We start from the raw sequence: 23,588 nt of genomic DNA on the forward strand, positions 1-23,588 counted from the left end.
ATCCATTCCACTCGATTTGTGGGGAGCAGGGATGGGAGCAGGGATGGCGCAGTGGTGAGAGCACTCGCCTCCCACCAATGTGGCCCGGGTTCGATTCCCGGTCTCGGCGTCATATGTGGGTTGAGTTTGTTGTTGGTTCTCGTCCCTACTCCGAGGGTTTTTCTCCGGGTACTCCGGTTTTCCTCCCTCCACAAAAACCAACATTTCCAAATTCCAAGTCGACCTGGAAACAGTGGAGAGAAGAGCCACTACGTCGGATTCCTATTTATTTTTATTTATTTTTATTTATTTGTGACCTCCATCTTTTGACCTCAGTTTTGAACTGGTCTCCAGATATCTCCATGTCACTACCGTAGTAGCTGTAGATTTGTAGCTGTAGACGTTTGCAGTTCTCAATGTGTTTGTCTTATCCTGTAAGTTGGGTGAAAATGTCGCGGCTTCAAACGATAGGCAGGGACGCAGATCAAAACAAAAATAAGTTACGTTTCGTGTGCAGTACGAATAGACCGCCGAGTGGGAAAGGTCTATTTAACGAGTGCGTAAATAAGGATTACCGGCAGCCATCGACTTCGGAAACAATCCAAGGCCGATTCACTGAACGTTTTCAACGTATTTCCTATACTGGAAATTTTCTTTGGAGGACTTTTAACTGGAATCATAACTGCAATATTTGTTGCTTTGATCTAAGACCTGTTCTAAACGTCGCGCTGCTGCCGTGCCGGACTAAATTCAAAAATTAATTCGACTTAAAAATAGCGGTAGCACGACATCTGAAACCATTTAGTTAGGCAGGCTGAATTAAGTTTGGCTCGACTATTTAGCACATCGGTAGCACGCAGGCTCTGTCCGGTGCCGAACGGCAGTAGCGCGAGTTGGTGTCAAACGGTGTGCTATTGCCGGGCAGTAGCACGACGTTTGGAACAGGCCTAACTGTGTTTATAATGAATGAAAATCGAAAACTAAGCCGTGTAAAAGTCCATTGATCCAAATAAGAGATGTTCACCCACTCTTTGCTTACTTCGTAAATAAGGAAAAGGATCAAAGGCGCCAATTCTATTTTACAGGCGTTTTAATTAATCACATATGAAAATAATTAAACCTTAGTTTTACTTCGGCTTTACTGTACATGACTAGGATACTTGTCGTAAAAGCCGGCACTTTACTCTAATTTACACACAACATTATGCATTCGCGTAACGTTGCTTAAACATCCGTTTATAGCTTTGCGCAACTTTACAGCGTGTTTTAAAGTGAAGCAAATCTCCTATTTCGTGCTATGGCACATGTCCGCATTCCTTCTTCCAAGCGACACAGACGTCCGAAAGGTATGATTTATTTACAGAACTTAATTAAAATTTTGTGGTCTGTTCACAAATTTAAATCTCCTGACCGTTTACATTTTCATGTGCGTTATTGACTAAAATTGTATACTGTAGTAACTGATGAAACGTGCTTGGTTAAAGTACATTCTTTGGAATATAACATTATGCTAAGGATATTGAGCCAGTAATTTTCACTGAAGAAAATTCATCCTAAGAAACAATTAAGGTGACTTCATAGTTTCCAGTCGTTTTCCGCTTGCCAACTGAAGCGACCAACTTGTATCCAGAATAAGAATTAGAATGAAAATAATTAAACCTTAGATTTACTTCGACTTTTACTGTACATGACTAGGATGCTTGTCGTAAAGGGCGGCACTTTACTCTAATTTACACACAACATTACGCATTCGCGTAACGTTGCTTAAACATCCATTAATAGCTTTGCGCAACTTTACAGCGTGTTTTAAACTTTAGCAACTCTCCTATTTTGTGCCGTGGCACGTGTCCGCGTTCTTTTTTCCAAGCGACACAAGCGTCCGAAAGGTATGATTTATTTACAGAACTTAATTAACTAAAAATTTGTGGTCTGCTTACAAATATAAATCTTCCGACCGTTTACATTTTCATGTGCGTAATTGACTAAAATTGTATATTAATTATATAAATGTAGCGTACTTGGTTAAAGTGCATGCATTCTTTGGAATATAACATTATGTTGAGGACATTGAGCCAGCCGGTAATTTTCACTGAGAAAATTCATCCTGAAAAACAATTAAGGTTGACTTCACCGTATGCCGTCCTTTTCCGCTTGTCAAAGCGACCAACTTGTATTCGCAATAAGAATGACATAAATTTATAAATAAATGTGTATCTAAAACAACTTTAATATTTTTAACCAACAGTAACGGTATATCAGTTTGGACTAACGATCGGTACATTAGGAGATAAATTTTAGATTTATAAAATGATTGACTGATTAAAATTTCAATTTCTACTCGTATTTACAAGAATAAAATCAAGTGGAACGAAAAATTTTCCCTAATAAACTTGTCTTTTTTTCCAAAACTTGAGTTCCTAAGAGATTGACAGTTGCGGAAAGTATAATTCAATTTTTCAACTTGATTAAAATCTTTGTCATCTAATAAATCTTCCCATTTTATTACAATTTATTTTTTTGTTTCAAACAATTAAAATTCATAGATGTTTTGTACGTGGCACATATAACATAACGTGGCATAACAAAGAACATAACATTTTGCTGAGGTTATCGATCCAGTAACGTTACGATAAGAACACTGAAGAAAATTCAACTTTACAGGTCAGTATGAAAAAAAAAAAAAAACTAGTGTTGACTATGTCATAAACGTATACACTACTATTTCATAAGGTTTATATCTCTGTGTTTTATTTTACAACCGCCGAGCTCGAGGTACCACACATTTATTAATTTAGAAGGAGATACCAAGATAATACGACTTTGTCTTACCCTACATTCTGAGACATATTTAGTAATATTAACAATTCTAACAATTAGCAGTAATCAATTATTTTATGAGTACATTTGACACCATAAAGTTCTTTAAATTCAGCTATGGTGGACTTCAGTGGCCGACAGTTATTTCGTTTTATTGCCAGGCGTAATCAGGCAAGATTATAGGAGTGCGTTCGGCACCTCAGATTTTTTAAATTTCGGCTATAGTGGACCCTTTCCTTTTCATTCAATTGGGCGTATTTCATTTAATGTTAGTCCTCTGTAGGTTTTGTATTCCCTGGTATTAAAAGAAATAGCGAAGTGATTGTACAAACAAAGAAACCTAAGCGCTGTAGAAAGGGCCTCGTCAGTCGGTCTTTTTTCGCCAGAAAAAGAAATTCTACTTGCAGTTTCCCTAAAGGGCGTCAGAGGTGAATGCGGTACGGAGAACTGCTACTTTGCAGCTATTCCGGAAACGTTTTTTCAGAGAGGGAAACGAAGAAATGTTTGCAGAGACAACAGTTTTATGTATGGACGGTCTGTTTCTAACCAAAGAATCGAAGCTTGGTAGAGCATTTTGCAGAAAATGAATACAGACTTACGGATTAATTATTTTAAGGACTGGAAGGAGATAGGATTATTTAGCGATAATAACGTCTTGCATGTACATTGTCTCAAGTTCTGCTTTATGCCATTGATTAGACACGAGCTGTATCGTGTTGCAGAGCTATGGAATTTTCACAGGGTACGACAACAATCTTCAAACGGCGATTCTCCCTCTGGTCGGCCAGATGTCCTGTAGTTTTTGCCTGGATTAAATGGCGAATTTAATTACATTCATGATGTCAGCTAGATGACATAAAAATTGCAGAAGAAATGTGCTGTGCTCAAAATTCAGTGAATAATTCATTTGAACTTTTCGAAGAACTGGCTGAGATGATAATGGCGGTTGTCACCGGACGACCCAGATGAAGCTGTGGAACTGCACAAGACTGATCTTCTCGATCGACTGTGGTATTTCGCAGTCATTCTGTAACTAAATTTGAACACCTGCAATATTTGGTTGACAATCTACAGCGTTAAAGTTCAAAATTAAACTAATAAACGATTAGAGGACGAGTTTATACACACAATTAAGGACCCTTACTGCTCCTCCGTGTTCGCCATCTTGAAATACGAAGCATATGGTGTGCAGTAGTTATGCGCAATGGTGTTTAAAGGGGCATTCACGCACGAAGATTTTGCTGTATGTCAGCCAAAACAGCTCAAATATTTCACAAAGAAACCCTTCTTTAACGTGAAATCTCTCTTAGAGCATTGGGAGGAAAATATGAATTCATTTCTCCGCGGAAGAGTAAACTATAATCAGGTTTTAGCAGTCTGTCCAAAATTCACAGTAGGAACTTGGAAAAATTAACCTATTCTTTCAAGTTGCAATCCATTTCCATCCAAGCCATCTGCAGACCAAAATGATAGATACTAGGTTCTGCGCCCAAGTACGGTTATTTTTAACAAACGTAAACCATTACTTTCGTGTTCCAATCAATGAAAATCTGTTTTTTCGCTATTCAAGGTGACACTTAAAATAGGGGACACTCCACCTTTAAGTGTCAATCGACAGCTAGAATGTCGATCGACAGAAGATCTAAGCGAAGATTAAAGCTGTATTATTGATAGCCCTAATAAGCCACGGTACACTACAGAACTTAGCAATAACCGTCAAATTTTTTTTGTTGAAGGTCGGAGGCACGAGGAATGGAAACCGACAAAAGCGAGCCAGCTACTCTTTACCCGAAGGAAATACTTGAAATCAACTGGTTTAACGCCTCTGAAGCACTATTGAAGGAGGGATACAAAATTTGGGCCACCACCTATGACAAAGTACGTAATAATATTATCGTTTAGTCTGAATCACTGGAGGTTGTGATCGAGAGAAACCTTTGGGATTTCTTGCCTAAGCCTATTTTTAACTCCGTCTCTTCAGTTTTTAAACTATTGACAATTATATGAAATTTTAATTATCAACTTCTACATCATCAACATTTGCTTCAACTGATGCGTTCAGCACACCGGCAAATGTCAGGTGCGTTTTAACAGGTCGTTCAACATTATTGAAAGTGTAAAAATATTTAAATTGGTTTAAACTTTCATTCACATCGACTCAACATTTACTTTGCTCTCCTATGAGCGTTGAAGCGTTGAATGGTGTTGAACCCTCCCCCCCCCCCCCCCCCCCCGCCTCCCCCGGTTTCAACTTTTCGCTATTCACCAGCTCAAAATCAGTGGGGGTCCGCTATTTCATCACATTCGAATAATATAGGTGGCTAGAGGCGAGTAAAGTTCGGCAAAGAGGGAGTTATATTTGATATTTAAGGATCCATTCAAAAGAGACTTTATATATTGGTACATTCCCTCTAAAGGCAGCCTAAGTCTTTCGTGCAGAAAAAGTAGTCATTTCGATGCGTAACCAGGCGACCATACAACAGAATTGAGAAAAAGAGTTGGTGAGCTGATGACACTCTGGTGTAGACGAAGTAGATATTTTATCTCCTTCTACCGTAATTAAGTTCAAGTGTTATCTTTTTGCCTTTACAGTGGGTCATGGGATCAGAGCTTGGTTCCTCCCCAGTCCCTCCCGGCTATGTCGGCCACATTAAGTGCGCTGATGCCTTCAATACAGCAGCGACTGAAGCCTTCGGTGACAGCAAGACAAACCTGAAATTACTGGATTTGGGCTGTGGTACTGGATTGCTAGGACAAACCCTGAAGGAAAAATTTGGATTTGGCAATCTTGTAGGATTGGACGTGTCTGAGGACATGCTGGAAAAAGCGAAAGAGAGAGGAATCTATAACAAGCTGATTTGTTCATTTGTGTCTAACGCAGGAGTCGCTGATATTGAAAATACTGAATTTGAAGGTGTCCTGGCATCTGGAGTAATCTGCGACGGACAGATAAGACCGGATGATTTTGAGGAGATTCTACGCTGGATAAAACCAGGTAAGTTTCTATTTAGCAGCATCGTTGTATTCCAAAAATAAACCTTCAGCATAAATTTGATTAAATAAGTCCCTTCTCTATTAATCCCCCACCCAACGCTAATAATAATACTTCTCTTCTTTATGTCCCCTCCCCCTTCCCTTCCACCATAATAAGCCCTCTTTGTATTGAGTCCTCCAACCATAATAAGCACCCCCTCTATTAAAACCTCATCGTAATAATACTATTAGAATTGACGCTGATGGGCTTTACTTTTTAGAGAGGGTTATATTTCAAGGGAGGGGGTTCATGATTTTCAACAAGAGCTTATTAAAGAGTTATACAGCAAAAGACCATTAGACCGTTATCGTACTGATTGCATGGTATTGAACTGTATCTAGTTTGTAAGGGAGGCTCTTGTGGAGGAATTCATTAAGAAATATTTGTGTGCACTGAAAAGTAGTAAGAATATTGTGTATCATCTTTAATGTATTTATGTTGTATTTATTTGGTTAATGGCAAAATAAATGAATTGAATTGAATTGAATTGAAAAAAGATAAGCTAATTTATTAATTTTGAGTTAAATGAGAGGCGGGATGTTTACTGAAATTTGCTTCAATCTTGGTGCTTTATAGCAAAACCTCAATTTGCTTCTACATTTTCTTGAAGGTGGAATTATTTGTTTCAACTGTCGCTCTGACTCGTACGAGAACGAAGAGTATGGTTACAGGAAGAAATTTGAGAGCCTAGAGATGCAGAAGCGATGGAAGTTGATTTCTAACACAGACAGTGACTACTATGGTGACGAGCCCCCCGCAGCAGAGCTTAGTTCTGTGAGATCTCGCATGCTGGTGTACAGAATGCTACCTTTGTAGCGTTAAATATCAAAGAAATGGACTGTAAAGAGCTTTTAAGTTGACTTTCGGTGTGATCTAGAATTGCTTAGCTCGACTTTGCTTCACTACGTCTTGTAATGCGTTAAAAAAACAACTGTGCCGCCTCCTCAACCAATGATTAGTCAATTTCCAATGTTTGCATTTTTTCTTTCATTTAGCTTCAAGTATGCAAAAAATAAAAAACATCGTAAATCAACTGAATTACTTCTTATAGACCGAGTGTTAAGACTGTTGACTACCTACCTAAAGTATCGCAGCTACCATTCCAATGCTATTATGCTAACATATCAATGTAAATCGGTTATATTTATGTAGGCAAAATGGCTTTCGAGGAAGAAGGGAGATTAATAAATGTTTTTAAAATAGCAAATGTTTGGAACAACTCACTTTGAGTATCTAGCACTAAAACGAACGAATAAATGTACATAAATTTTAAATCAGCGGATTTGTTTAGTTATTTACTCGTTTCATTTATTTTTACATAAGCCAGTTCCAAGATGCATGACCTTAAGACTCTTAACCAATATCCGTTAATTCTAGTTTGCTCCGGCTTGATATCAACCGAAGTCAAGGGGGTAAATTGCCTTCGTACAATTTCCATTCTGACCAGAAACTTCTTAGTTGTCAAAAAATTAATTATAAAACTCTCATGGTAAGTTGAAGAATAAAAGACTCCAATACCGTTTTTATCATTACAGTGTATTACTGAAGTCCGAGGCTTTTAGCATTGCCAAACGTTTTGAGGTGTCCGAAAATATTACAGTGTTACTGAACACATGCGCATTAAATATTTTAACTAAGGTATCTTAGGTAAGGTTCTTGGTCTATTGGTATGTAACCAAGCGTTTTGGTTTGGTTTGGCATGCAAAAAAGTGACCTTTTCAGCGATAAACGTGTGGTTTCAAGCCTTTGTTTCAAAACGAGTGGCCAAACTACCTCATCAACTCTGGTGATAAAACCAAACATTTGTCTCTACTCCCCACCGACACAGCACCACAGTTTCTTTACAAACTAATTCCCTTATCCATAAAATTCGAAATAATAACCTTACTTTGGCGCACTGATCGGGATTTACTGGCAATAAGAAAGAGGTAAGAAAAACTCGAAGCAAAACACTTTAGAGAAATGGGACCTTTTCAATAATTACATAGAAGACATATAAAATTCTCATTCATATGGAAATGTTCCACTCAAAGCCTAACTTCTGATCCGGCTTAAGTGCTAAAAAAGACTCAAGTATGCAGAATTTTAACTGTTGTCAACCGTTAGGATGTGAAGCCAAATTTAATATAGTTGAAAGTAAAATCATTCAGCCAAAGCTTGGCTAAACGTTTTTACTTTGAACTATTTGCCATTGCGTTAAATCAGCCTCTCGGTTGATAATTATTTGTCTTCCCGATGAACCATAACACTTAACCATTTGCCAACTGCTTTAATAAGCCGGCAGTGCACGTTTAAGCTAATTAATTTTACAGCCTAAGTGCACTAACTGTTTGTTGTTAAACTTCAAGTCATTTCACGTATGGGAGATAGACAGGTCTTGATTTAAACATACCGATTTTGCTTTGGTTGGCGTTTCAACATGGGAGACTGGACAATTTCTGACCTGTCTAAATGGTTTGCTTAATTAAACCATGTCACAAATGACAATAAAGCTATTTGTATTGTGGTAGCTTCATTTCTAAAACATTTATTCTATTTTGCAATTCTGTTTAATCCATGATTTGACACTCTTATATTTTGGCGGTGACGGCTGCCTATACACTTTACTTAAGCTTTCGTCGCGAGCACAACAAACGAGAGAAGGTAGGTACATCTTAATGCTATAGCACTAACAAAAATTACAGAATATGACCCTTGCATTTGAAAAGGACTGGTTTAACAGTGTTTGGTAAAGTCCTCTGAACAAGGGAAATATTTAAGAGGAAATTAATTTTATTATTCCAGTTGAATCAAGAGACAGGACTTGTCGCAAAGTCAATGATTGTATAAGTGCTAAGAGGCTTGTTTAAGAGCCTTAAAAACTACCCCGTAAGTTAGGGTATGAAATTGCGTCAAAAATGACCGCGAGTCTCTTTTTCTTGCGGTGGCGTGGCAAATTTTTCCTTTAACAAATTCTGTTAAAAAAACTGCAAAAATAAATGAATCCGAAGTATTTCTATTTATCAATGCCGAAAATTATTATGCGTTTTGTTGGCGTTTACTTGAAAATCTAGAGTTCAATGGCCGGTTTCTGTGAGATTACAAGCTTAGCGCTGTACATACGATAGCTGAAAAAAAAGGGTAATTCTTTAGTTAACTTTCTGATAATTTCGGTAATCGGTGAGGGTAAATGAAGGAATGAGTTTTGCGGAATGGCATAATTATGCGACTTAACGCGCGCCCCGTTTTCGCGCCAATTCTATTTCTATTTATCAATGCCGAAAATTATTATCGGTTTTGACGGCGTTTACTTAAAAAAACATCTAGAGTTCAATGGTCGGTTTCCGTGAGATTACGATAGCTGAAAAAAGTGGATTCTTTAGTTAACTTTCTGATAGTTTCATTAATCGGTGAGGGTAAAAGAAGGAATGAGTTTGCGGAATGGCATAATTATGCGACTTAACGCGCGTCCCGTTTTCGCGTCAATTCTATTTCTATTTATCATTGCCGAAAATTGTTATGCGTTTTGACGGCGTTTACTTGGAAATCTAGAGCTCAATGGTCGGTTTCTGTGAGATTACAAGCTTAGCACTGTACACATGATAGCTGAAAAAAGTAGATTTTTCAGTTTCTTTCTTATAGTTCCAGTAATCGGTGAGAGTAAATGAAGGAATGAATTTGCGGAATGGCATAATTATGTGAAATACGAGCTATGCCCAACGACTTAACGCGCGTCCCGTTTTCGCGCCAATTTTATTTCTATTTATCAATGCCGAAAATTATCTAATATCATGCATTTTGACGGCGTTTTACTTAAAAAATCTAGAGTTTAATGGTCGGTTTCCGTGAGTTTACAAGCTTAGCTCTGTACACATGATAGCTTAAAAAAGTGGATTCTTCAGTCTTCTTTCTTATAATTCCGGTAATCGGTGAGGGTAAATGAAGGAATGAGTTTGCGGAATGACATATAATTATGCGACTTAACGAGCGTCCCGTTTTCGCGCCAATTTTATAAGAGCAGCAGTTTTTTCGATGTTGCGGACTCTAGCCGAATATTAGGAAGAAATGAGAGTGAAGAAATCGATGAATACTGTTAATAGTTTTCGCTTTCAAGGAACATTATATATATTAAATTTCTAGTTGGCTAAAAGAACGCAGAGACTTAACATTTTCAAGGCCAAAATTATTATGTGAGAAATTTTAAATTTAAAGTCGGTCATTTTATTGGACTCTGTGGACATTTAACGGTTGCATGATGTAACGTAACGAATAAACAATTTGTAATTAAATCAAAGGAAAAATATGTTCTACTCTATCTCACGTTACATTTCAGTCGAGCTCAGTACTGAAAGAGTACGGAATTCACTGATGAGCTGGCTAGCTATTCAATACGGCGATTCAGGCAGTTCAATTATACAATTACACGTTATCGAACTTAACTTATCCGTATTTTAGGTATATATTTCAGGGCCAGACCTCATAACCTAACTTCAGATGTCAATCATCGAGCATTCAGGGTATGAGAATTGATCCTTTACCGAGGGTTTAAAAGAAGATAAAAGAAGATAAATGTTTAGTATTTTCCCTCAGTAAAGGATCAATCTTTTGTCCAACTACGAATGAACGCTGCCGCGTTATTTTTGTCGTCGCAAGGAGAAAAGTGAACATGAAATTTAATTTACTACGGATTTAATCATAGTTCCTTGAATGCGACAACTACAAAAAGTTTTCATCGCCATGCCACATTCCATTCCGCAAACTCATCCCTCCTTTTACCTTCACCGTTCGGTATTTTGAAATGTAAACTTCTCTTGCCGAGTTACTGGGCGGTATAGCAAAAATTAGTTCCCTGTCAAAAATATATTAATATCTCCACGTCGCAAAAATAAGTTCTCCAAATCATGGCGCAACAAAAATAATCATTCCACAAAAATTTTCATGATCATACAACAAATTTAGTTATGGATAATGTTTGCAACCATACGCAAATTCAATTTTGTTGTTGTTGTTGTTTAAAAGGGACCTGAAATAACGATGCGAAATATTTTGTCAGTCTGCAAAAATATTTTTCGTGTTTCAAGAAAACACGGTATATGTGACACTTTACCAAATTTACGGCCATGAGTCAGGATATTATTGTTCATATTAAAAACGCTCGGTTAGAGAGGCGTGATTTAAGTTTGCGTTTGAACATACCAATAGAAAAACAGTTCTTATGCCTGGCGGTACAAGGTTTCAAGGCAAGGCGTTGGTGCGAAAACAGCAAAAAAAAAAAAAAAAAAAAAAAAAAAAAATTCGTCCAGTTAAGAGAGAAATGTCAGCTTGTTGAAGTTGTATAGTTTTAATGCTTTAAAATTATAGTTAGGGAATAACGAATTATGCTTTTGGAGCGTTTTGCATGAGAAAACCTGCATAAAAAACAACAACAACAACAAAAGTCTTGCATTCATCCACTAGTTACCCGACATTTTAGCCACTTGTTCTTATATTCCTCGTTGTGTTATTCGCTTTTATATAAGGAATTTTTTTATGTTTATCCAAGTATATTTATTGGGGTAAAGTTTATAAGCCGGTCTCTTCAGTATTGGTTTCATCATTTACAATTTGGAAGAGCAGTGGTAACCTTGGTTTCGTTTTAGCTTTTCAGAATAATTCGCTTAAAGGGGCACTGTTACGGCAATTTTGCTGTATTTTGGTCAGAACTGCTAAACTATTTGACAAAGAACCTGTTTTGTAACATGAAATTGCTCTTACAGCATCGGGAAGAAAATATTAAGGTTTCTTCTCGTGTGAAAAACATACCATAATTAATATTTGTTACTTCTCTAAAATAGACTGGAAAAACTTGAAAAAATTGATTGTAATTCACTTCCATCCAAGCGATCCGCAGCCAAACTAATTAATAATAGTTTTTTGTGCGCTAGTGGGGTTATTGTCAACAAACATCAACCATTATTTTGACAATTCCATTCAAACAAATACGTTTTCTTTTTATTCATAGTGACACTAATAATAGGTGGCACTGCCTACTTGAAAACCTTTGTATGCCACTGTGTCATCACAAAGGGCGTTATAATTAGCTGCCAGTATCATGCCCGTTACTGGGGGGAAAGAATTTTAAAAAGCCGACAGTGGCTATTCAAGAAAATAGTTCGATTATCGTTCTGGCGTTAAATAAGCGGTCAATAATCGTAGAGTTTAAGCAGTCATCTCGTAAATTTTTTACTGAAGTACAGAATAGCCCATAATCATTACTGTTCCCTTTGAGAGGATAAACATCCCGTCACATTCCGCCGTAAGTTTTCATATTATATGTCCTCTTCTGCAGTGAACGTTTTATAAATGAACGTACAGCTTTACCATTTAGAGCTTTAAAAAACAATTGATTAGAAACTAAAACTGATTTTAGAATATTCACGTTTTAATTTGTTGTATTTTTTCCTATCAAATAATTGTACCCAATTTATTTTCACCTATGTACAGTACTTTCCTTGAACATTGAAAGTTAATGATATATAAAGGTTCGATGTTGTTCCATCGCCGAATACAACTTCCAGCTTCCCTTTGTGTCACTAATGTTTCTTTAATTTTCTTTTTTCCCCAGAAACGTTCGCCATGAAGCCCATTTCCATTCTTGCGGTGCTTGTTTGTGCTGCCCTTGTGGCAGGTAAGGATGCAAGCAACCCAGAAACGCATCACCTGAGTTAGCATCATTGCCATTTCAAATCAGCCGCATTTGTAAACTACCAGTGACTTTCACTGGACGTGATTAATTGATTGATTTATTGACTGATGATTTGATTGTATTTTCGCCATTATAGCGAGGCGTCTGAAAAAGCAGGCAGAATAGGTGTTATTTTTTGCGTTTTAAGGCGAGCCAGACTAGCGGAGGGCGAAGCGGAAGTCGCGCACCTCCCGTCCTGTATGACTCGCGCTCCGCGCTTGCCTCCACTCGTGTGAAAGCCCCAAAAAGTAAATAAATAATAACGCCTGTTCTGCAACATTTTTGGCGAGTTTTTAGAATTCAGCAGGCCAAACAATGACCTATTCCCTGAAAATGATCCGCTCTTTCTGATCTTAGACGCTGGTAGTATTTTTTAATTAATGAGTTACGTTTTAACTGTTAGGGGAAAAAGGTAAGACGTTCATGAGAGCAGATAACGGGAAATATGTCTGCAGACTAACCGTGGAATTTGAAGACAACGAAGGCGAAGACGAGGAAGACATAATTGAAACCATTCAGGCTTCCAAGCTGACACCAGATGCTTCCTGTTTTTTCAATGTCGAGCGTCGGCCTGGTAATACGATCCTCTTGAAGGCAGATAATGGCAAATTCCTGTGCAGAGAGGATCATGAAGAGGATTTTCATCCAATTGAGGCTTTTAGATCTCAGCCAGATGCATCGTGCCGCTTTAAAATCCTAAAGCAATCCGATGGGACGGTCGCCCTGCAATCAGATAACGGAAAGTACCTGTGCCGAGCTTTTCTCTATGATATCGACCTTATCAACGCCAACAAGGATACGATTGATGCCTCTTGCAAATTCACAGGGCAATTCTAAGTACCTTCAATCTCTGAATGCAATGTGATGTATTAGTAAGGCGTTCATACACAATGTCAATAAAGACAAATAAAAATTGAACTGTTGAGTGTAATCATTTGGGTCTTGATTGCTTGTCCAAGAATCTGGAAAAACAGAAAAGAAAAATGATGCTGTCCCTTTTTTTCTTGTCTCGTTATGCAGAGAATTTTTAGAAATCCTTATTATTCTAGTCCGAGTATGAGATTTTCCAGTACAGAAAGTGTGCGCACGCGTGAACTTAGCTTGGCGGGAAAACGAGATAGCCGTCGTCATTTTGAGCGCTTTCCATTTATATTGAAAAAAAAAAAAACAAAAAAAAAAAAAAACCAGTTGTTCCGTTGGGGAATCAAATTGAAAGATTCCTTCCACTGGCAATTTTGGGAAATAAACCGCGTTTCTCAACAAGGAACATGGGACATGAGTGTGATAAAGCAAATAATTCAGTGATCTTCTGGTTATTTTGGTAAAAACGAAAAGAGGAATACGTCTGGAGATATTTTTTTTTTCGAAAAATTTCCAGTCGGACTGATTTGCATGTATATGTTTATTTATAATCTGTATCCTCCTCTTTAAAGCTGAATTGAGTTAAATATATTATCTGATCTGATCAATGTCTAATTTTCACCTGGAGTGTAGAGAAAGGTCGTCTTCAAGTCTGTTTCTGATATAATCACAGGCTTTGTCGACAGGGATGTCAATAAAAAGAGAGGCAACATCAAAAGATACCAAAGTTTCATCGTCATGTTTCTTTAAAGAACTTCAATGAATTTGAAACTGGATAACCATTGTGGTTTTGAATAAGTGCCATCATTTTGGTAAGAGCATTCATGTTATTATAGAAGTGAGAGAATTAACAGCTTTTTAATGTTTAATGGAGCCAGAGAACGCTTTATCATTATTACTATGAATCCAACTTCGTTCCCAGGGCCTTTTCCCTAAAGGGCCCTGGGAACTAGGTTGCTATGAATCCTGGTTACGGGTCTTCAATTTTCTTAATTTATTTCAGATTATCTTGGCTCAATCGTTTACTCAGTCCCTTGCCTTACCCTCAAAAAGTAAGCCTCAAAGCACTAGCATTATAAGGCGGTTCTTGCGTTTGACATTCCCCTTGAAGTCGTCAAGGCGTGCTTTGGTGAAGAACAAGACGATTAGCTTAAAGAAATTGCCCCTTATAAGCATAGTTCGGAACCAAAAATGTTCAGTCAATAGCCAGGAGTTTTCTTAGAATCTCCTTCAAAGAAAAAAGGCAGCTGAACCCATGGGAAAACTGATAGTGAGTAGATAACCATTCGTGACCTTGCACAAAATGTGTTTCCACCTCGCTTCAGGTTTAATATCGAATGTCAACTGACTGTAAATATCAAAAATCCCACGACAGAGAGGAAATTTCAGATTTCATTTTATTTCACCTAAATGTTCCCTTTGGTGAACTATTTTCAAAAATTACAATTAAAAGTTCCACCGCTCTTTCGATTTTCTAAAAATTAGTACAGTTGAATTTACGGCTACACGCCCGATTCAGCCCCCCGGAAAAAAACGGGAAAATCGTGCATTGTTAGCAGGCTCGCACACAGCAACGATAACCGACTCCCGTTTTTCAATCTCGGCTGCAAGTAAATCTTTCTATTATCTCTCGTTTAGAGTAAAAATGAAGTTGCAAGTCTTTTTTTTTTAATATGCTAATTCACTAGTTGAAGACAGCGACCTTCGAGGGTTAGATTTCGAATTGAAATTAGGGCCGTCTCTGCTCCCCCCTACCCCTGTCATTGGGGTACAGTTACTGGGCGCAGTCTCTGTAGGGTCCCACCCTTACCAGTCCACCCACCGAGGGAGCTCTTACAAACCTGATGATGCTGAAAACATATATATATAAGACGCGAGAGTGTCTTTTCCTTCCATGTTGGACACATTTTCTTAGATGTGCACGAGGCGCAGCTTCGTTTTGGTGCGAAGCTTGTTTTCTTCCTATAACGTCATAAAATTACTGTTTTCATTCACAACTCCGGTAGAAGTCTTGAACGCGTAAATTTTTTGGCATCTTTTAGGTTGAAGTCGATTACATCAAGTACTTTCTTGAAATGTTTGTCTTAAGGGGGGATTCAACCTAAACGCCATTTTCCCGCCACTTGACATGGCTTTAATGGAAATATCTCGTTCACGTTTCAAGCAATCCTAAAAGCTCTACGCTCATCCCGTGAACCTTTGTTATGGGGTGTTTTGTGAATTTTTGGGTGTTTTTTGGGTATATTTGGGAGGAGATAGTTTTTCTAGAAGGATTGGTAAAATTAAGAGGAATAAGAAATATTGAAGATTTAGTGAAGTTTTAAAATTAGAATTTGTAGTTAATAATTAATAGACGGACACCAAGTTAGTCCACTAGCAACCTGGGGTGCTCTTGCGTGGGTATCAACCTGTCTGTTAGTGTTCCAAAAATCATTTTCTTTCCTCTGTCCCTTCTTAAAACCTCTTCAAATTTCATTCAAATTAAGGTGTATCCCCCCCTTAAAAGCGCTAAGCCTGTATTGTATCTGCCTTTTTTTAGTTCCAGGCCCCCCACAAAATGGCTTCTATTAATATTAGTGTTGTTTTCACTTTCTATCGTAATTCGACGATAAGCAGTAGCTTCTGTCAGTAACAATAAAGATAACAATCTAAAGCCTTTAAGGTGATCTGGCATTTGGCTTGAAAACTGTACAAACCCTGTGGTGTGGCGAAATGAACTGAAGTTTACATCGCGCTACACCACAGGATACCTAGGATGATTATTTGGTATTATTAAATTCTCAGCCTCGGATATTGCATTTCTAGCGTTCTGATTGGTTCACTAAATCTCGGTTATCAGCTCATATACCGTAGTTTGACCTTATATAGAAAATGAAAGCCTCATTTGTCGCTAAGCTAAATTTTTTTCGGCGGGAAGCAAAAGTTTCTTCAGAAAAATGTAGAAAAAAAAAGGAAAAGAAAGAAATACCAAACAATGCCATCTCAATATAACAACAATAAAAGCCACAAAGTTCGGTATGACACTATTTAATGGTACGTATCTCTGAAGTTTCCCTTAAAATCTTCAAAATTGCAAGATTTTACGATTTTTTAGATCACATAACAACAACAATAACAACCGGTTACCTTCAAAAATTTCAGGATGGCTTGCAAATCCTGGCGGTAAGAGGTTAAAGCCAATCGAAGAAATTTCTCAGGAAGAGCCTCATGCCTGCCTTTATGTTTTTACGAATTTACGAGGACTTCAGATGGTTCATCTATGAAATCCGTACGAGCGGCGGCCGTTTCCGTCGCTCAGCACCACTCAGCAAAACATTTGCACTAATGTGCACAGCTCTTACGCTTCTCAAATAAGCTTGAAGTTTAAAAACTTGCACTGAATGCTTGTCTCAGTGAGGTTGTACCTCGTACACTTGGACTTGCCTGAAGTGTTTTAAATCGTCCGCGAGGAATTCAGTTCAGCATGAAAAAAGCCGTCCTTGCCCTGATCTCTTCCTTCGCTTCACAGCAGAACATTTGCTCAAATGTGCACATCTATTACGCTTCTCGATGAGCTGGAACTTCAAAAGCACTTGAATGCTAGTCTCAGAAAGGTTCTAATTCGTACATTTATAAAACGTTTCTTGAATTTTAGATGTCCGACTGTGTCCGATTTTCTTCGCTTTCGATTTTTCATTCAACTCCGTTTGCAAAGCGCTGCGCGTGTCATGTGATCATTAGGTTTCGCGCGCTTTGGTCGGAGGTTGCCTCAACATCCGGTCGTTTAAATTTGAAAGAAATTTTTTCCTAACATATAAAAATTCAATAAACTTCAACAGCAATGTCCAAACGCGGAGAATTTAATAAAACAATTATTCCATTCCCGCTTGTTGGATATGAGATTAGTTATAGCCAACTCGGCGCTTCGCGCCTCGTTGGCTATTTACCATCTCATATCCAACGCGCGCTCATGGAATAATTGTTAAATATTAACGACAGTTTTAGCTTGGGTATATTCGGTCACGTGACGCGTTTAGACCAATCGCGCGCGAGCGAAAATATTTGATGGACTATAAAACCAAATATTTGTTTCAACTACTCACCGTTGCAGCACCACAGTGTCTTTAGAAACTAACCCCCATATCCATACATCTTGGTTTTTCAGTCTGACACCGAAGAAGATGCCTTTTGACAATAATCAGGCGTTTTTGCCAGAAAACAAGTCATCAATTTTATTTTGGCACCTACTTAAACAACAAAAGTTTAAATTCCCAGTTTGCTTTGGGGATCGTTAGCGATATTGCGTTTTTTGTTCTTCAGAACTCTTCCGTAACCGTAGGAACCACTGCGATCTTTTTGAATGTCTTGAATGCCCTTGAGGCATATGCCTATCTTCATCAACTATTCTATCTGCGTTTTCAACTTTGATTTTGAAATTTTGAGTTTTTTGTTCTTGTGATTCTGTACTCAATTATTCGCAAGTGGAGTTTTTGTTATAATTAGCAAACTCTGGCATCAAAAGGTTGACTGCCTGCCTCAGTCATAAACTAAACATCTCATTTATTAACAAATGAGAAAAGGGAGTAGCCCATTTTAAAGCAAGCTATTATAGCAAACGACGCCAATGGGGCAGAAAGTTCATCAATAATTGGTCACAATAATGATGACAAATTCAAAATAATAACCTAACTTTGGCGCAATGATTTACTTGCAATAAGAAATAGGTAAAGAAAAACTGGAAGAAAAACAGTTTAGAGAAAAGAGATCCTTTTCATTAATTGCATAGAAGACATTCTCATTCATATGGAAATGTTCCATGGAGGTAATAGTCTTGAGTCTAAGACCCAAGTATGCAAATTTTAGCTGTTGTCCAATGCTTGGCTTAACGATTTCACTTTGAACTATTTGCCATTGCGTTAAATCGACCTCAAGGAAGATAGACAGGTCTTGATTTAAACATACCGATTTTGCTTTGGTTGGCGTTTCAACATGGGAGACTAGACAACTTCTTACCTGTCTAAATGGTTTGCTTAAACCATTTACAAATGACAATAAGGCTATTCGTATTGTTCTAACTTCATTTCTAAAACATTTATTCTATTTTGCAATTCTGTTTAATCTTTAATTTGACACTCAAATTATTTCGGTGACGGCGTCCATACATTTTACTTAAGCTTTCGTCGCGAGCACAACAAACGAGAGAAGGTAGGTACATCTTAATGATATAGTACCAACAAAACTTACAGAATATGACATTTGAAAAGGACTGATTTAACAGTGTTTGGTAAAGTCTTCTGAACAACGAAATTATTTAAGAGGAAATTATTTTTATTATTCCAGTTGAATCTAGAGACAGGACTTGTCCCAAAGCCAAAGATTGTATAGGTGCTAAGAGGCGTGTTTAACAGCCTTAAAAACTGCCACGTAAGTTAGGGTATGAAAATGTATCAAATTGTATCAAATGACCGCAAGTGTCTTTTCCTTGCAATGGCGTGCCATTCACGAAAAATTTTTTCTTTAACAAATTCTGCAACAAACGAATGAGTCGAAAGTATTAGTATTTATCAATGCCGAAAATTATTATGCGTTTTGTCGGCGTTTACTTGAAAATCTAGAGCTCAATGGTCGGTTTCCGTGAGATTACAAGCTTAGCTCTGTGCACATGATAGCTGAGAAAAATCAGGGATTCTTCAGTTAACTTTCTGATAGTTTTGGTAATCGGTGAGGGGTAAATGAAGGAGTGAGTTTGCGGAATGGCATAATTATGCGAAATACGAGATATGGGGAACGACTCAACCCGCGTCCCGTTTTCGCGCCAATTTTATAAGAGCAGCAGTTTTTTCGATGTTGCGGACTGAGTACGTTCAACACCATATATTTCTTTAAATTTAGCTATACAGTGGCCGACAGTTATTGCGTTTTATTACTAGGCGTAATCAAAGATTATAGGAGTGCGTCCGACACCTCAGACTTTGAAAATTCGGTTATGGTGGGCCTTTTTCTGTTCATTCAATTGGGCGTATTTCATGTAATGCTACTCCTCTGTAGGTTTTTATTCCTTGACACTAGAAAACTTGCGAAGTCATTGTACAAAAAAAAAAAAGAATCGTAAGCGCTGTAGGAAATGCCTCCTCAGTTGGCCTTTTTTTTTGGTTAGACTGAAAAGAAATACCACTTGCAGTTTCTCTAAAAGCCGTTAGAGGGGACTGCAGTACGGAGAACTGCTACGTTGCAGCTATCCCGGCAACGTTTTTTCAGAGAGGGACACAAAGGTATGTTTGCAAAGACAACAGTCTCATGTATGGACGGTCTGTTTCTAACCAAAGAATCGAAGCCTCGTGGAGCATTTTTCGCAAAATGAATACAGACTTCTGGATTGATTATTTTGCAGGGCCGTACCTAGGTTTTTTTGTCTGGGCGGGAGGGGGGGAGGCCAAACTACGCACACTCCCCAAATGCGGTCTCCCGTATACAGACAGGGTTTCTTATTGGGCGTTTTATTTTCACACCCTACACCAAAGGCTGCCTCTAACGCCTTATAAGAAAAAGCACACACACAGCAGATGCCTTTTATCTTACAGGTCATGACCTTTTATGGCATAAACACCTTGTTTAGCTAGAACCAAACATTGCCTCTCATTTAATGGTAAATTTAATTCACAGTCAATGCACTGCTGTAGACAAAGAGAAAATCACTGAGCTCACACAATTCAAACGCACTTCAACAGTGGAGGGAAGCATTTGCAAAAACACAGTCGTGGTTTACGTACAATTCAAGCCTTTTGTTATTGTGAAACGTTGCATAGCTCTATAACACGCTACAACGATTACTAGAGAAGCAAAAAACCAAAAAGCTGTGGCAAGAAACACAACACCATGTGAAAAAAACTAATAGCCGGGCCCGGCATTACAACAACTACAGAATGAACCTCATTGCACGATTCCTGTCCTAACATTACACAAATCTCAACAAGAAAGACAGTTAAAACCATCACGCACGTAAAGGAGCCAAACCAAAAACAGCTGAAATGCCCTATGTGGTATAAAACAGCGTCGTTGAACACACAAAATAAGAGGTTATATGAAGAGAATTCAAAAGAAGAAAATCAACACTCATTAGTTACCTGTGATGTACAACATACGATGGTACCGGTTAAATCCAAGGCTCTATCAAATCCTCCAAACCTGCTACAAATATTTGGGAGTAGCACAGGCTTAAAAAACCAATTAAACTCTGAAAAAACATACTCGTTTAAGCTAAATTTTAAAAGGCTAAAAACTGCTCCAGGGAGTGGCGTAGGCTTGTCAGTCTTTATTAACACACCAAATTCTAAACCACAGTCAGCCCAAATTACAAAATCGTTATTTTCATAAGAAAAGTTGTACTGGCTTTTGCCCGGAAAGCCTATGTTTTCTAAAACAATTAATTGAAATTCACATTGAAGGAATGTTTTTTCAGTCAATTAGTTGATTTTCCTGTGATTAATTCGGACCAATATAGCTACAATAAATAGCTCAGCAAACTCAAACACTATGTTAGAAAAAGAAAAAAAAAAACAAAACAAAAACAAAACAATAACAACAACAACAACAACAGCAACAACAAAAACAAACCAAAAAGAGTTTTCCTGGCGGGGGCAGCTGCCCCCTCTGCTTCCCCCCCCCCCCCTCCCCCCGCTATGCACGGCCCTGTTTTAAGGATTTGAGGGAGATAGGATTATGTAGCGACATCCTCTCCTGGTAGCGATAATAATCTCTTGCCTGTACAATGTCTCAAGTTTTGCTTTATGCCATTGGTAAGATAGGAGCTGTATCGTCTTACAGAGTTGTGGAATTTTTACAGGATACGACCTCAGTCTTCAAACCGCGATTCTCCTTCTGGTCGGCCAGATGTCCTGTATTTTTGCCTGGATTAAATGGCGAAGTTAAGTGCATTCATGATGTCACGCTAGATGACATAAAAAATTGCAGAAGAAATGTGCTGTGCTTAAAATACAGTGGTTAATTCATTTGAACTTTTAGAAGAACTGGCTGAGATGATAAAGGCAGATGAAGGTCTTCAGTCACCGGACAACCCAGATGAAGCTTTGGAACTGCACAAGAATCTTCTCGATCGGCTGTGGTATTTCGCAGTCATTCTGTAACGAAATTTGAACACCTGAAATTTTTGGTTGACAATCTACAGCGTTAAAGTTCAAAATTAAACTAATAAACGATTAGAGGACAAATTTATACACACAATTAAGGACCCTTACTGCTCCTCCGTGTTCGCCATCTTGAAATACGAAGCACGTGGTGCACAGTATACGTAGTTACGCGCAATGGTCTTTAAAGGGGCACTCACGCACGGAGATTTTGCTGTATGTTGGCCAATGCAGCTCAAATATTTCACAAACAACCCCTTCTATAAGGTGAAATCGCTCTTATAGCACTGAGAGAAAAAATATGAATTGATTTCTCCACAAAAGAGTAAAGTCTAAACAGTTTTTAGGAGTTTTTCCAAAATTCACAGTAGGAACTTGGAAAAGTTAACCTATTCTATCAAGTTGCAATCCATTTCCATCCAAGCCATCTGCAGACGAAAATGACTGATACTAGTTTCTGCGCCTTAGTAGGGTTATTTTTAACAAACGCAAATCATTATCTTTGTGTTCCAATCAATGGAAATTTGTTTTTTCGCTACTCAAAGTGACATTTAAAATAGGTCGATCAACAGGGGGTATAAGTGGTCGATCGACAGAAGATCTAAGCGAAAAAGCTCTATTGTTGAAGACCCTAATATTAGCCACGGTACATCGGCAGAACTTAGCAATAACTGTGATGTTTTTTTTTTTGTTGTTGTTGTTGAAGGTCGGAGATCTAGTAACGTGTAGGAGGCATGGAAACCGACAAAAGCGAGCCAGCTACTCTTTACCCGAAGGAAATACTTGAAATCAACTGGTTTAACGCCTCTGAAGCACTATTGAAGGAGGGATACAAAATTTGGGCCACCACCTATGACAAAGTACGTAATAATATTATCGTTCAGTCTCAGTGGAGGTTGTGATCGAGAGAAAACTTTGGGATCTCTTTCCTAAGCTTATTTTTAACTTCGTCTCTTCAGTCTTTTAAACTTTAAACAATTGTATGTAATTTTAATTATCAACTTCTACATCATTTAACATAAAGGTCCCTTTAACGGTTTCAACATATTTGCTTCAACTAATGCTTTCAACACCGGCAAATGTCGGGTGCGTTTGAACAGGTCGTTTAACATTGTTGAAATTGTAAAAATATTGAAAGCTTGTTGAAAGGATGTTGAATCAAATTTAAATTGGTTTAAACTTTCATTCAACATTGATTCAACATTTCGTTTGCTCTCGCATTAATGTTGAATGGTGTTGAAATCGCTTGAACTGGACCCACCCGCCATTTTCGCTCTTCACCAGCGCAGAATCAGTAGGGGTTCGCTATTTCATCGCATTCCCTTACTCGTAACCAGCCTTCTCACATTTTCTGGAGTGGGGAATTCTTTCACACCCTTTTTGTTGTTGTTGTTGTTGTTTTTTTTTTTTCAGATGACTAACTAAACAATTTTCAGTGATTAACAATTAAAAAATATAAATTTGAACATTGCCTTCCAAATCCTCGTGCGTATGTGCGTGCGTGTGTTTGTTGAGGAGGTGGGTGGGTGGATGGATGGGGGTGGGGGGGGGGAGGGGTGGTTGAGGGGTTTGAGCTGATGCACCTTTGGTTTAGACGAAGCAGATATTTTATCTCCTGTTCATGTGTTATTTTTTTGCCTTTACAGTGGGTAATGGGATCAGAGCTTGGTTCCTCCCCAGTCCCTCCCGGCTATGTCGGTCACATTAAGTGCGCTGATGCCTTCAATGCAGCAGCGTCTGAAGCCTTCGGTGACAGCAAGACAAACCTGAAATTACTGGATTTGGGCTGTGGTACTGGATTGCTAGGACAAACCCTGAAGGAAAAGTTTGGATTTGGCAATCTTGTAGGATTGGACGTGTCTGAGGACATGCTGGAAAAAGCGAAAGAGAAAGGAATCTATAACAAGTTGATTTGTTCATTTGTGTCTAACGCGGGAGTCGCTGGTATTGAAAATGCTGAATTTGAAGGTGTCCTGGCATCTGGAGTAATCTGCGAAGGTCAGATAAGACCGGATGATTTTGAGGAGATTCTACGCTGGATAAAACCAGGTAAGTTTCTACTTAGCAGCAT

The 23,588-nt window shown here is 38.2% G+C and overlaps 2 protein-coding genes across 2 annotated transcripts; both read left to right on the top strand.

Moving 5' to 3' along the window:
• The first annotated feature begins 5,230 nt into the window (after positions 1-5,230).
• Positions 5,231-6,951, top strand: LOC146473976 (uncharacterized). Its single transcript, XM_085117651.1, has 2 exons — positions 5,231-5,791; positions 6,441-6,951. The coding sequence occupies exons 1-2, from the start codon at positions 5,395-5,397 to the stop codon at positions 6,644-6,646; spliced, it is 603 nt and encodes a 200-aa protein (XP_084973777.1). The 5' UTR covers positions 5,231-5,394; the 3' UTR covers positions 6,647-6,951.
• Positions 6,952-8,410: 1,459 nt separating this feature from the next.
• LOC146473977 (uncharacterized) lies at positions 8,411-13,451 on the top strand. The gene is made up of 3 exons (XM_085117636.1): positions 8,411-8,473; positions 12,414-12,476; positions 12,937-13,451. Exons 2-3 carry the CDS (start codon positions 12,425-12,427, stop codon positions 13,368-13,370), a joined length of 486 nt encoding a protein of 161 aa, XP_084973762.1. The 5' UTR covers positions 8,411-8,473; positions 12,414-12,424; the 3' UTR covers positions 13,371-13,451.
• Positions 13,452-23,588: the final 10,137 nt, after the last annotated feature.

This window comes from Pavona decussata, unplaced genomic scaffold, assembly GCF_977016875.1.
Source record: "Pavona decussata unplaced genomic scaffold, jaPavDecu1.1 SCAFFOLD_92, whole genome shotgun sequence".
NCBI classification, from domain to species: Eukaryota; Metazoa; Cnidaria; class Anthozoa; order Scleractinia; family Agariciidae; genus Pavona; species Pavona decussata.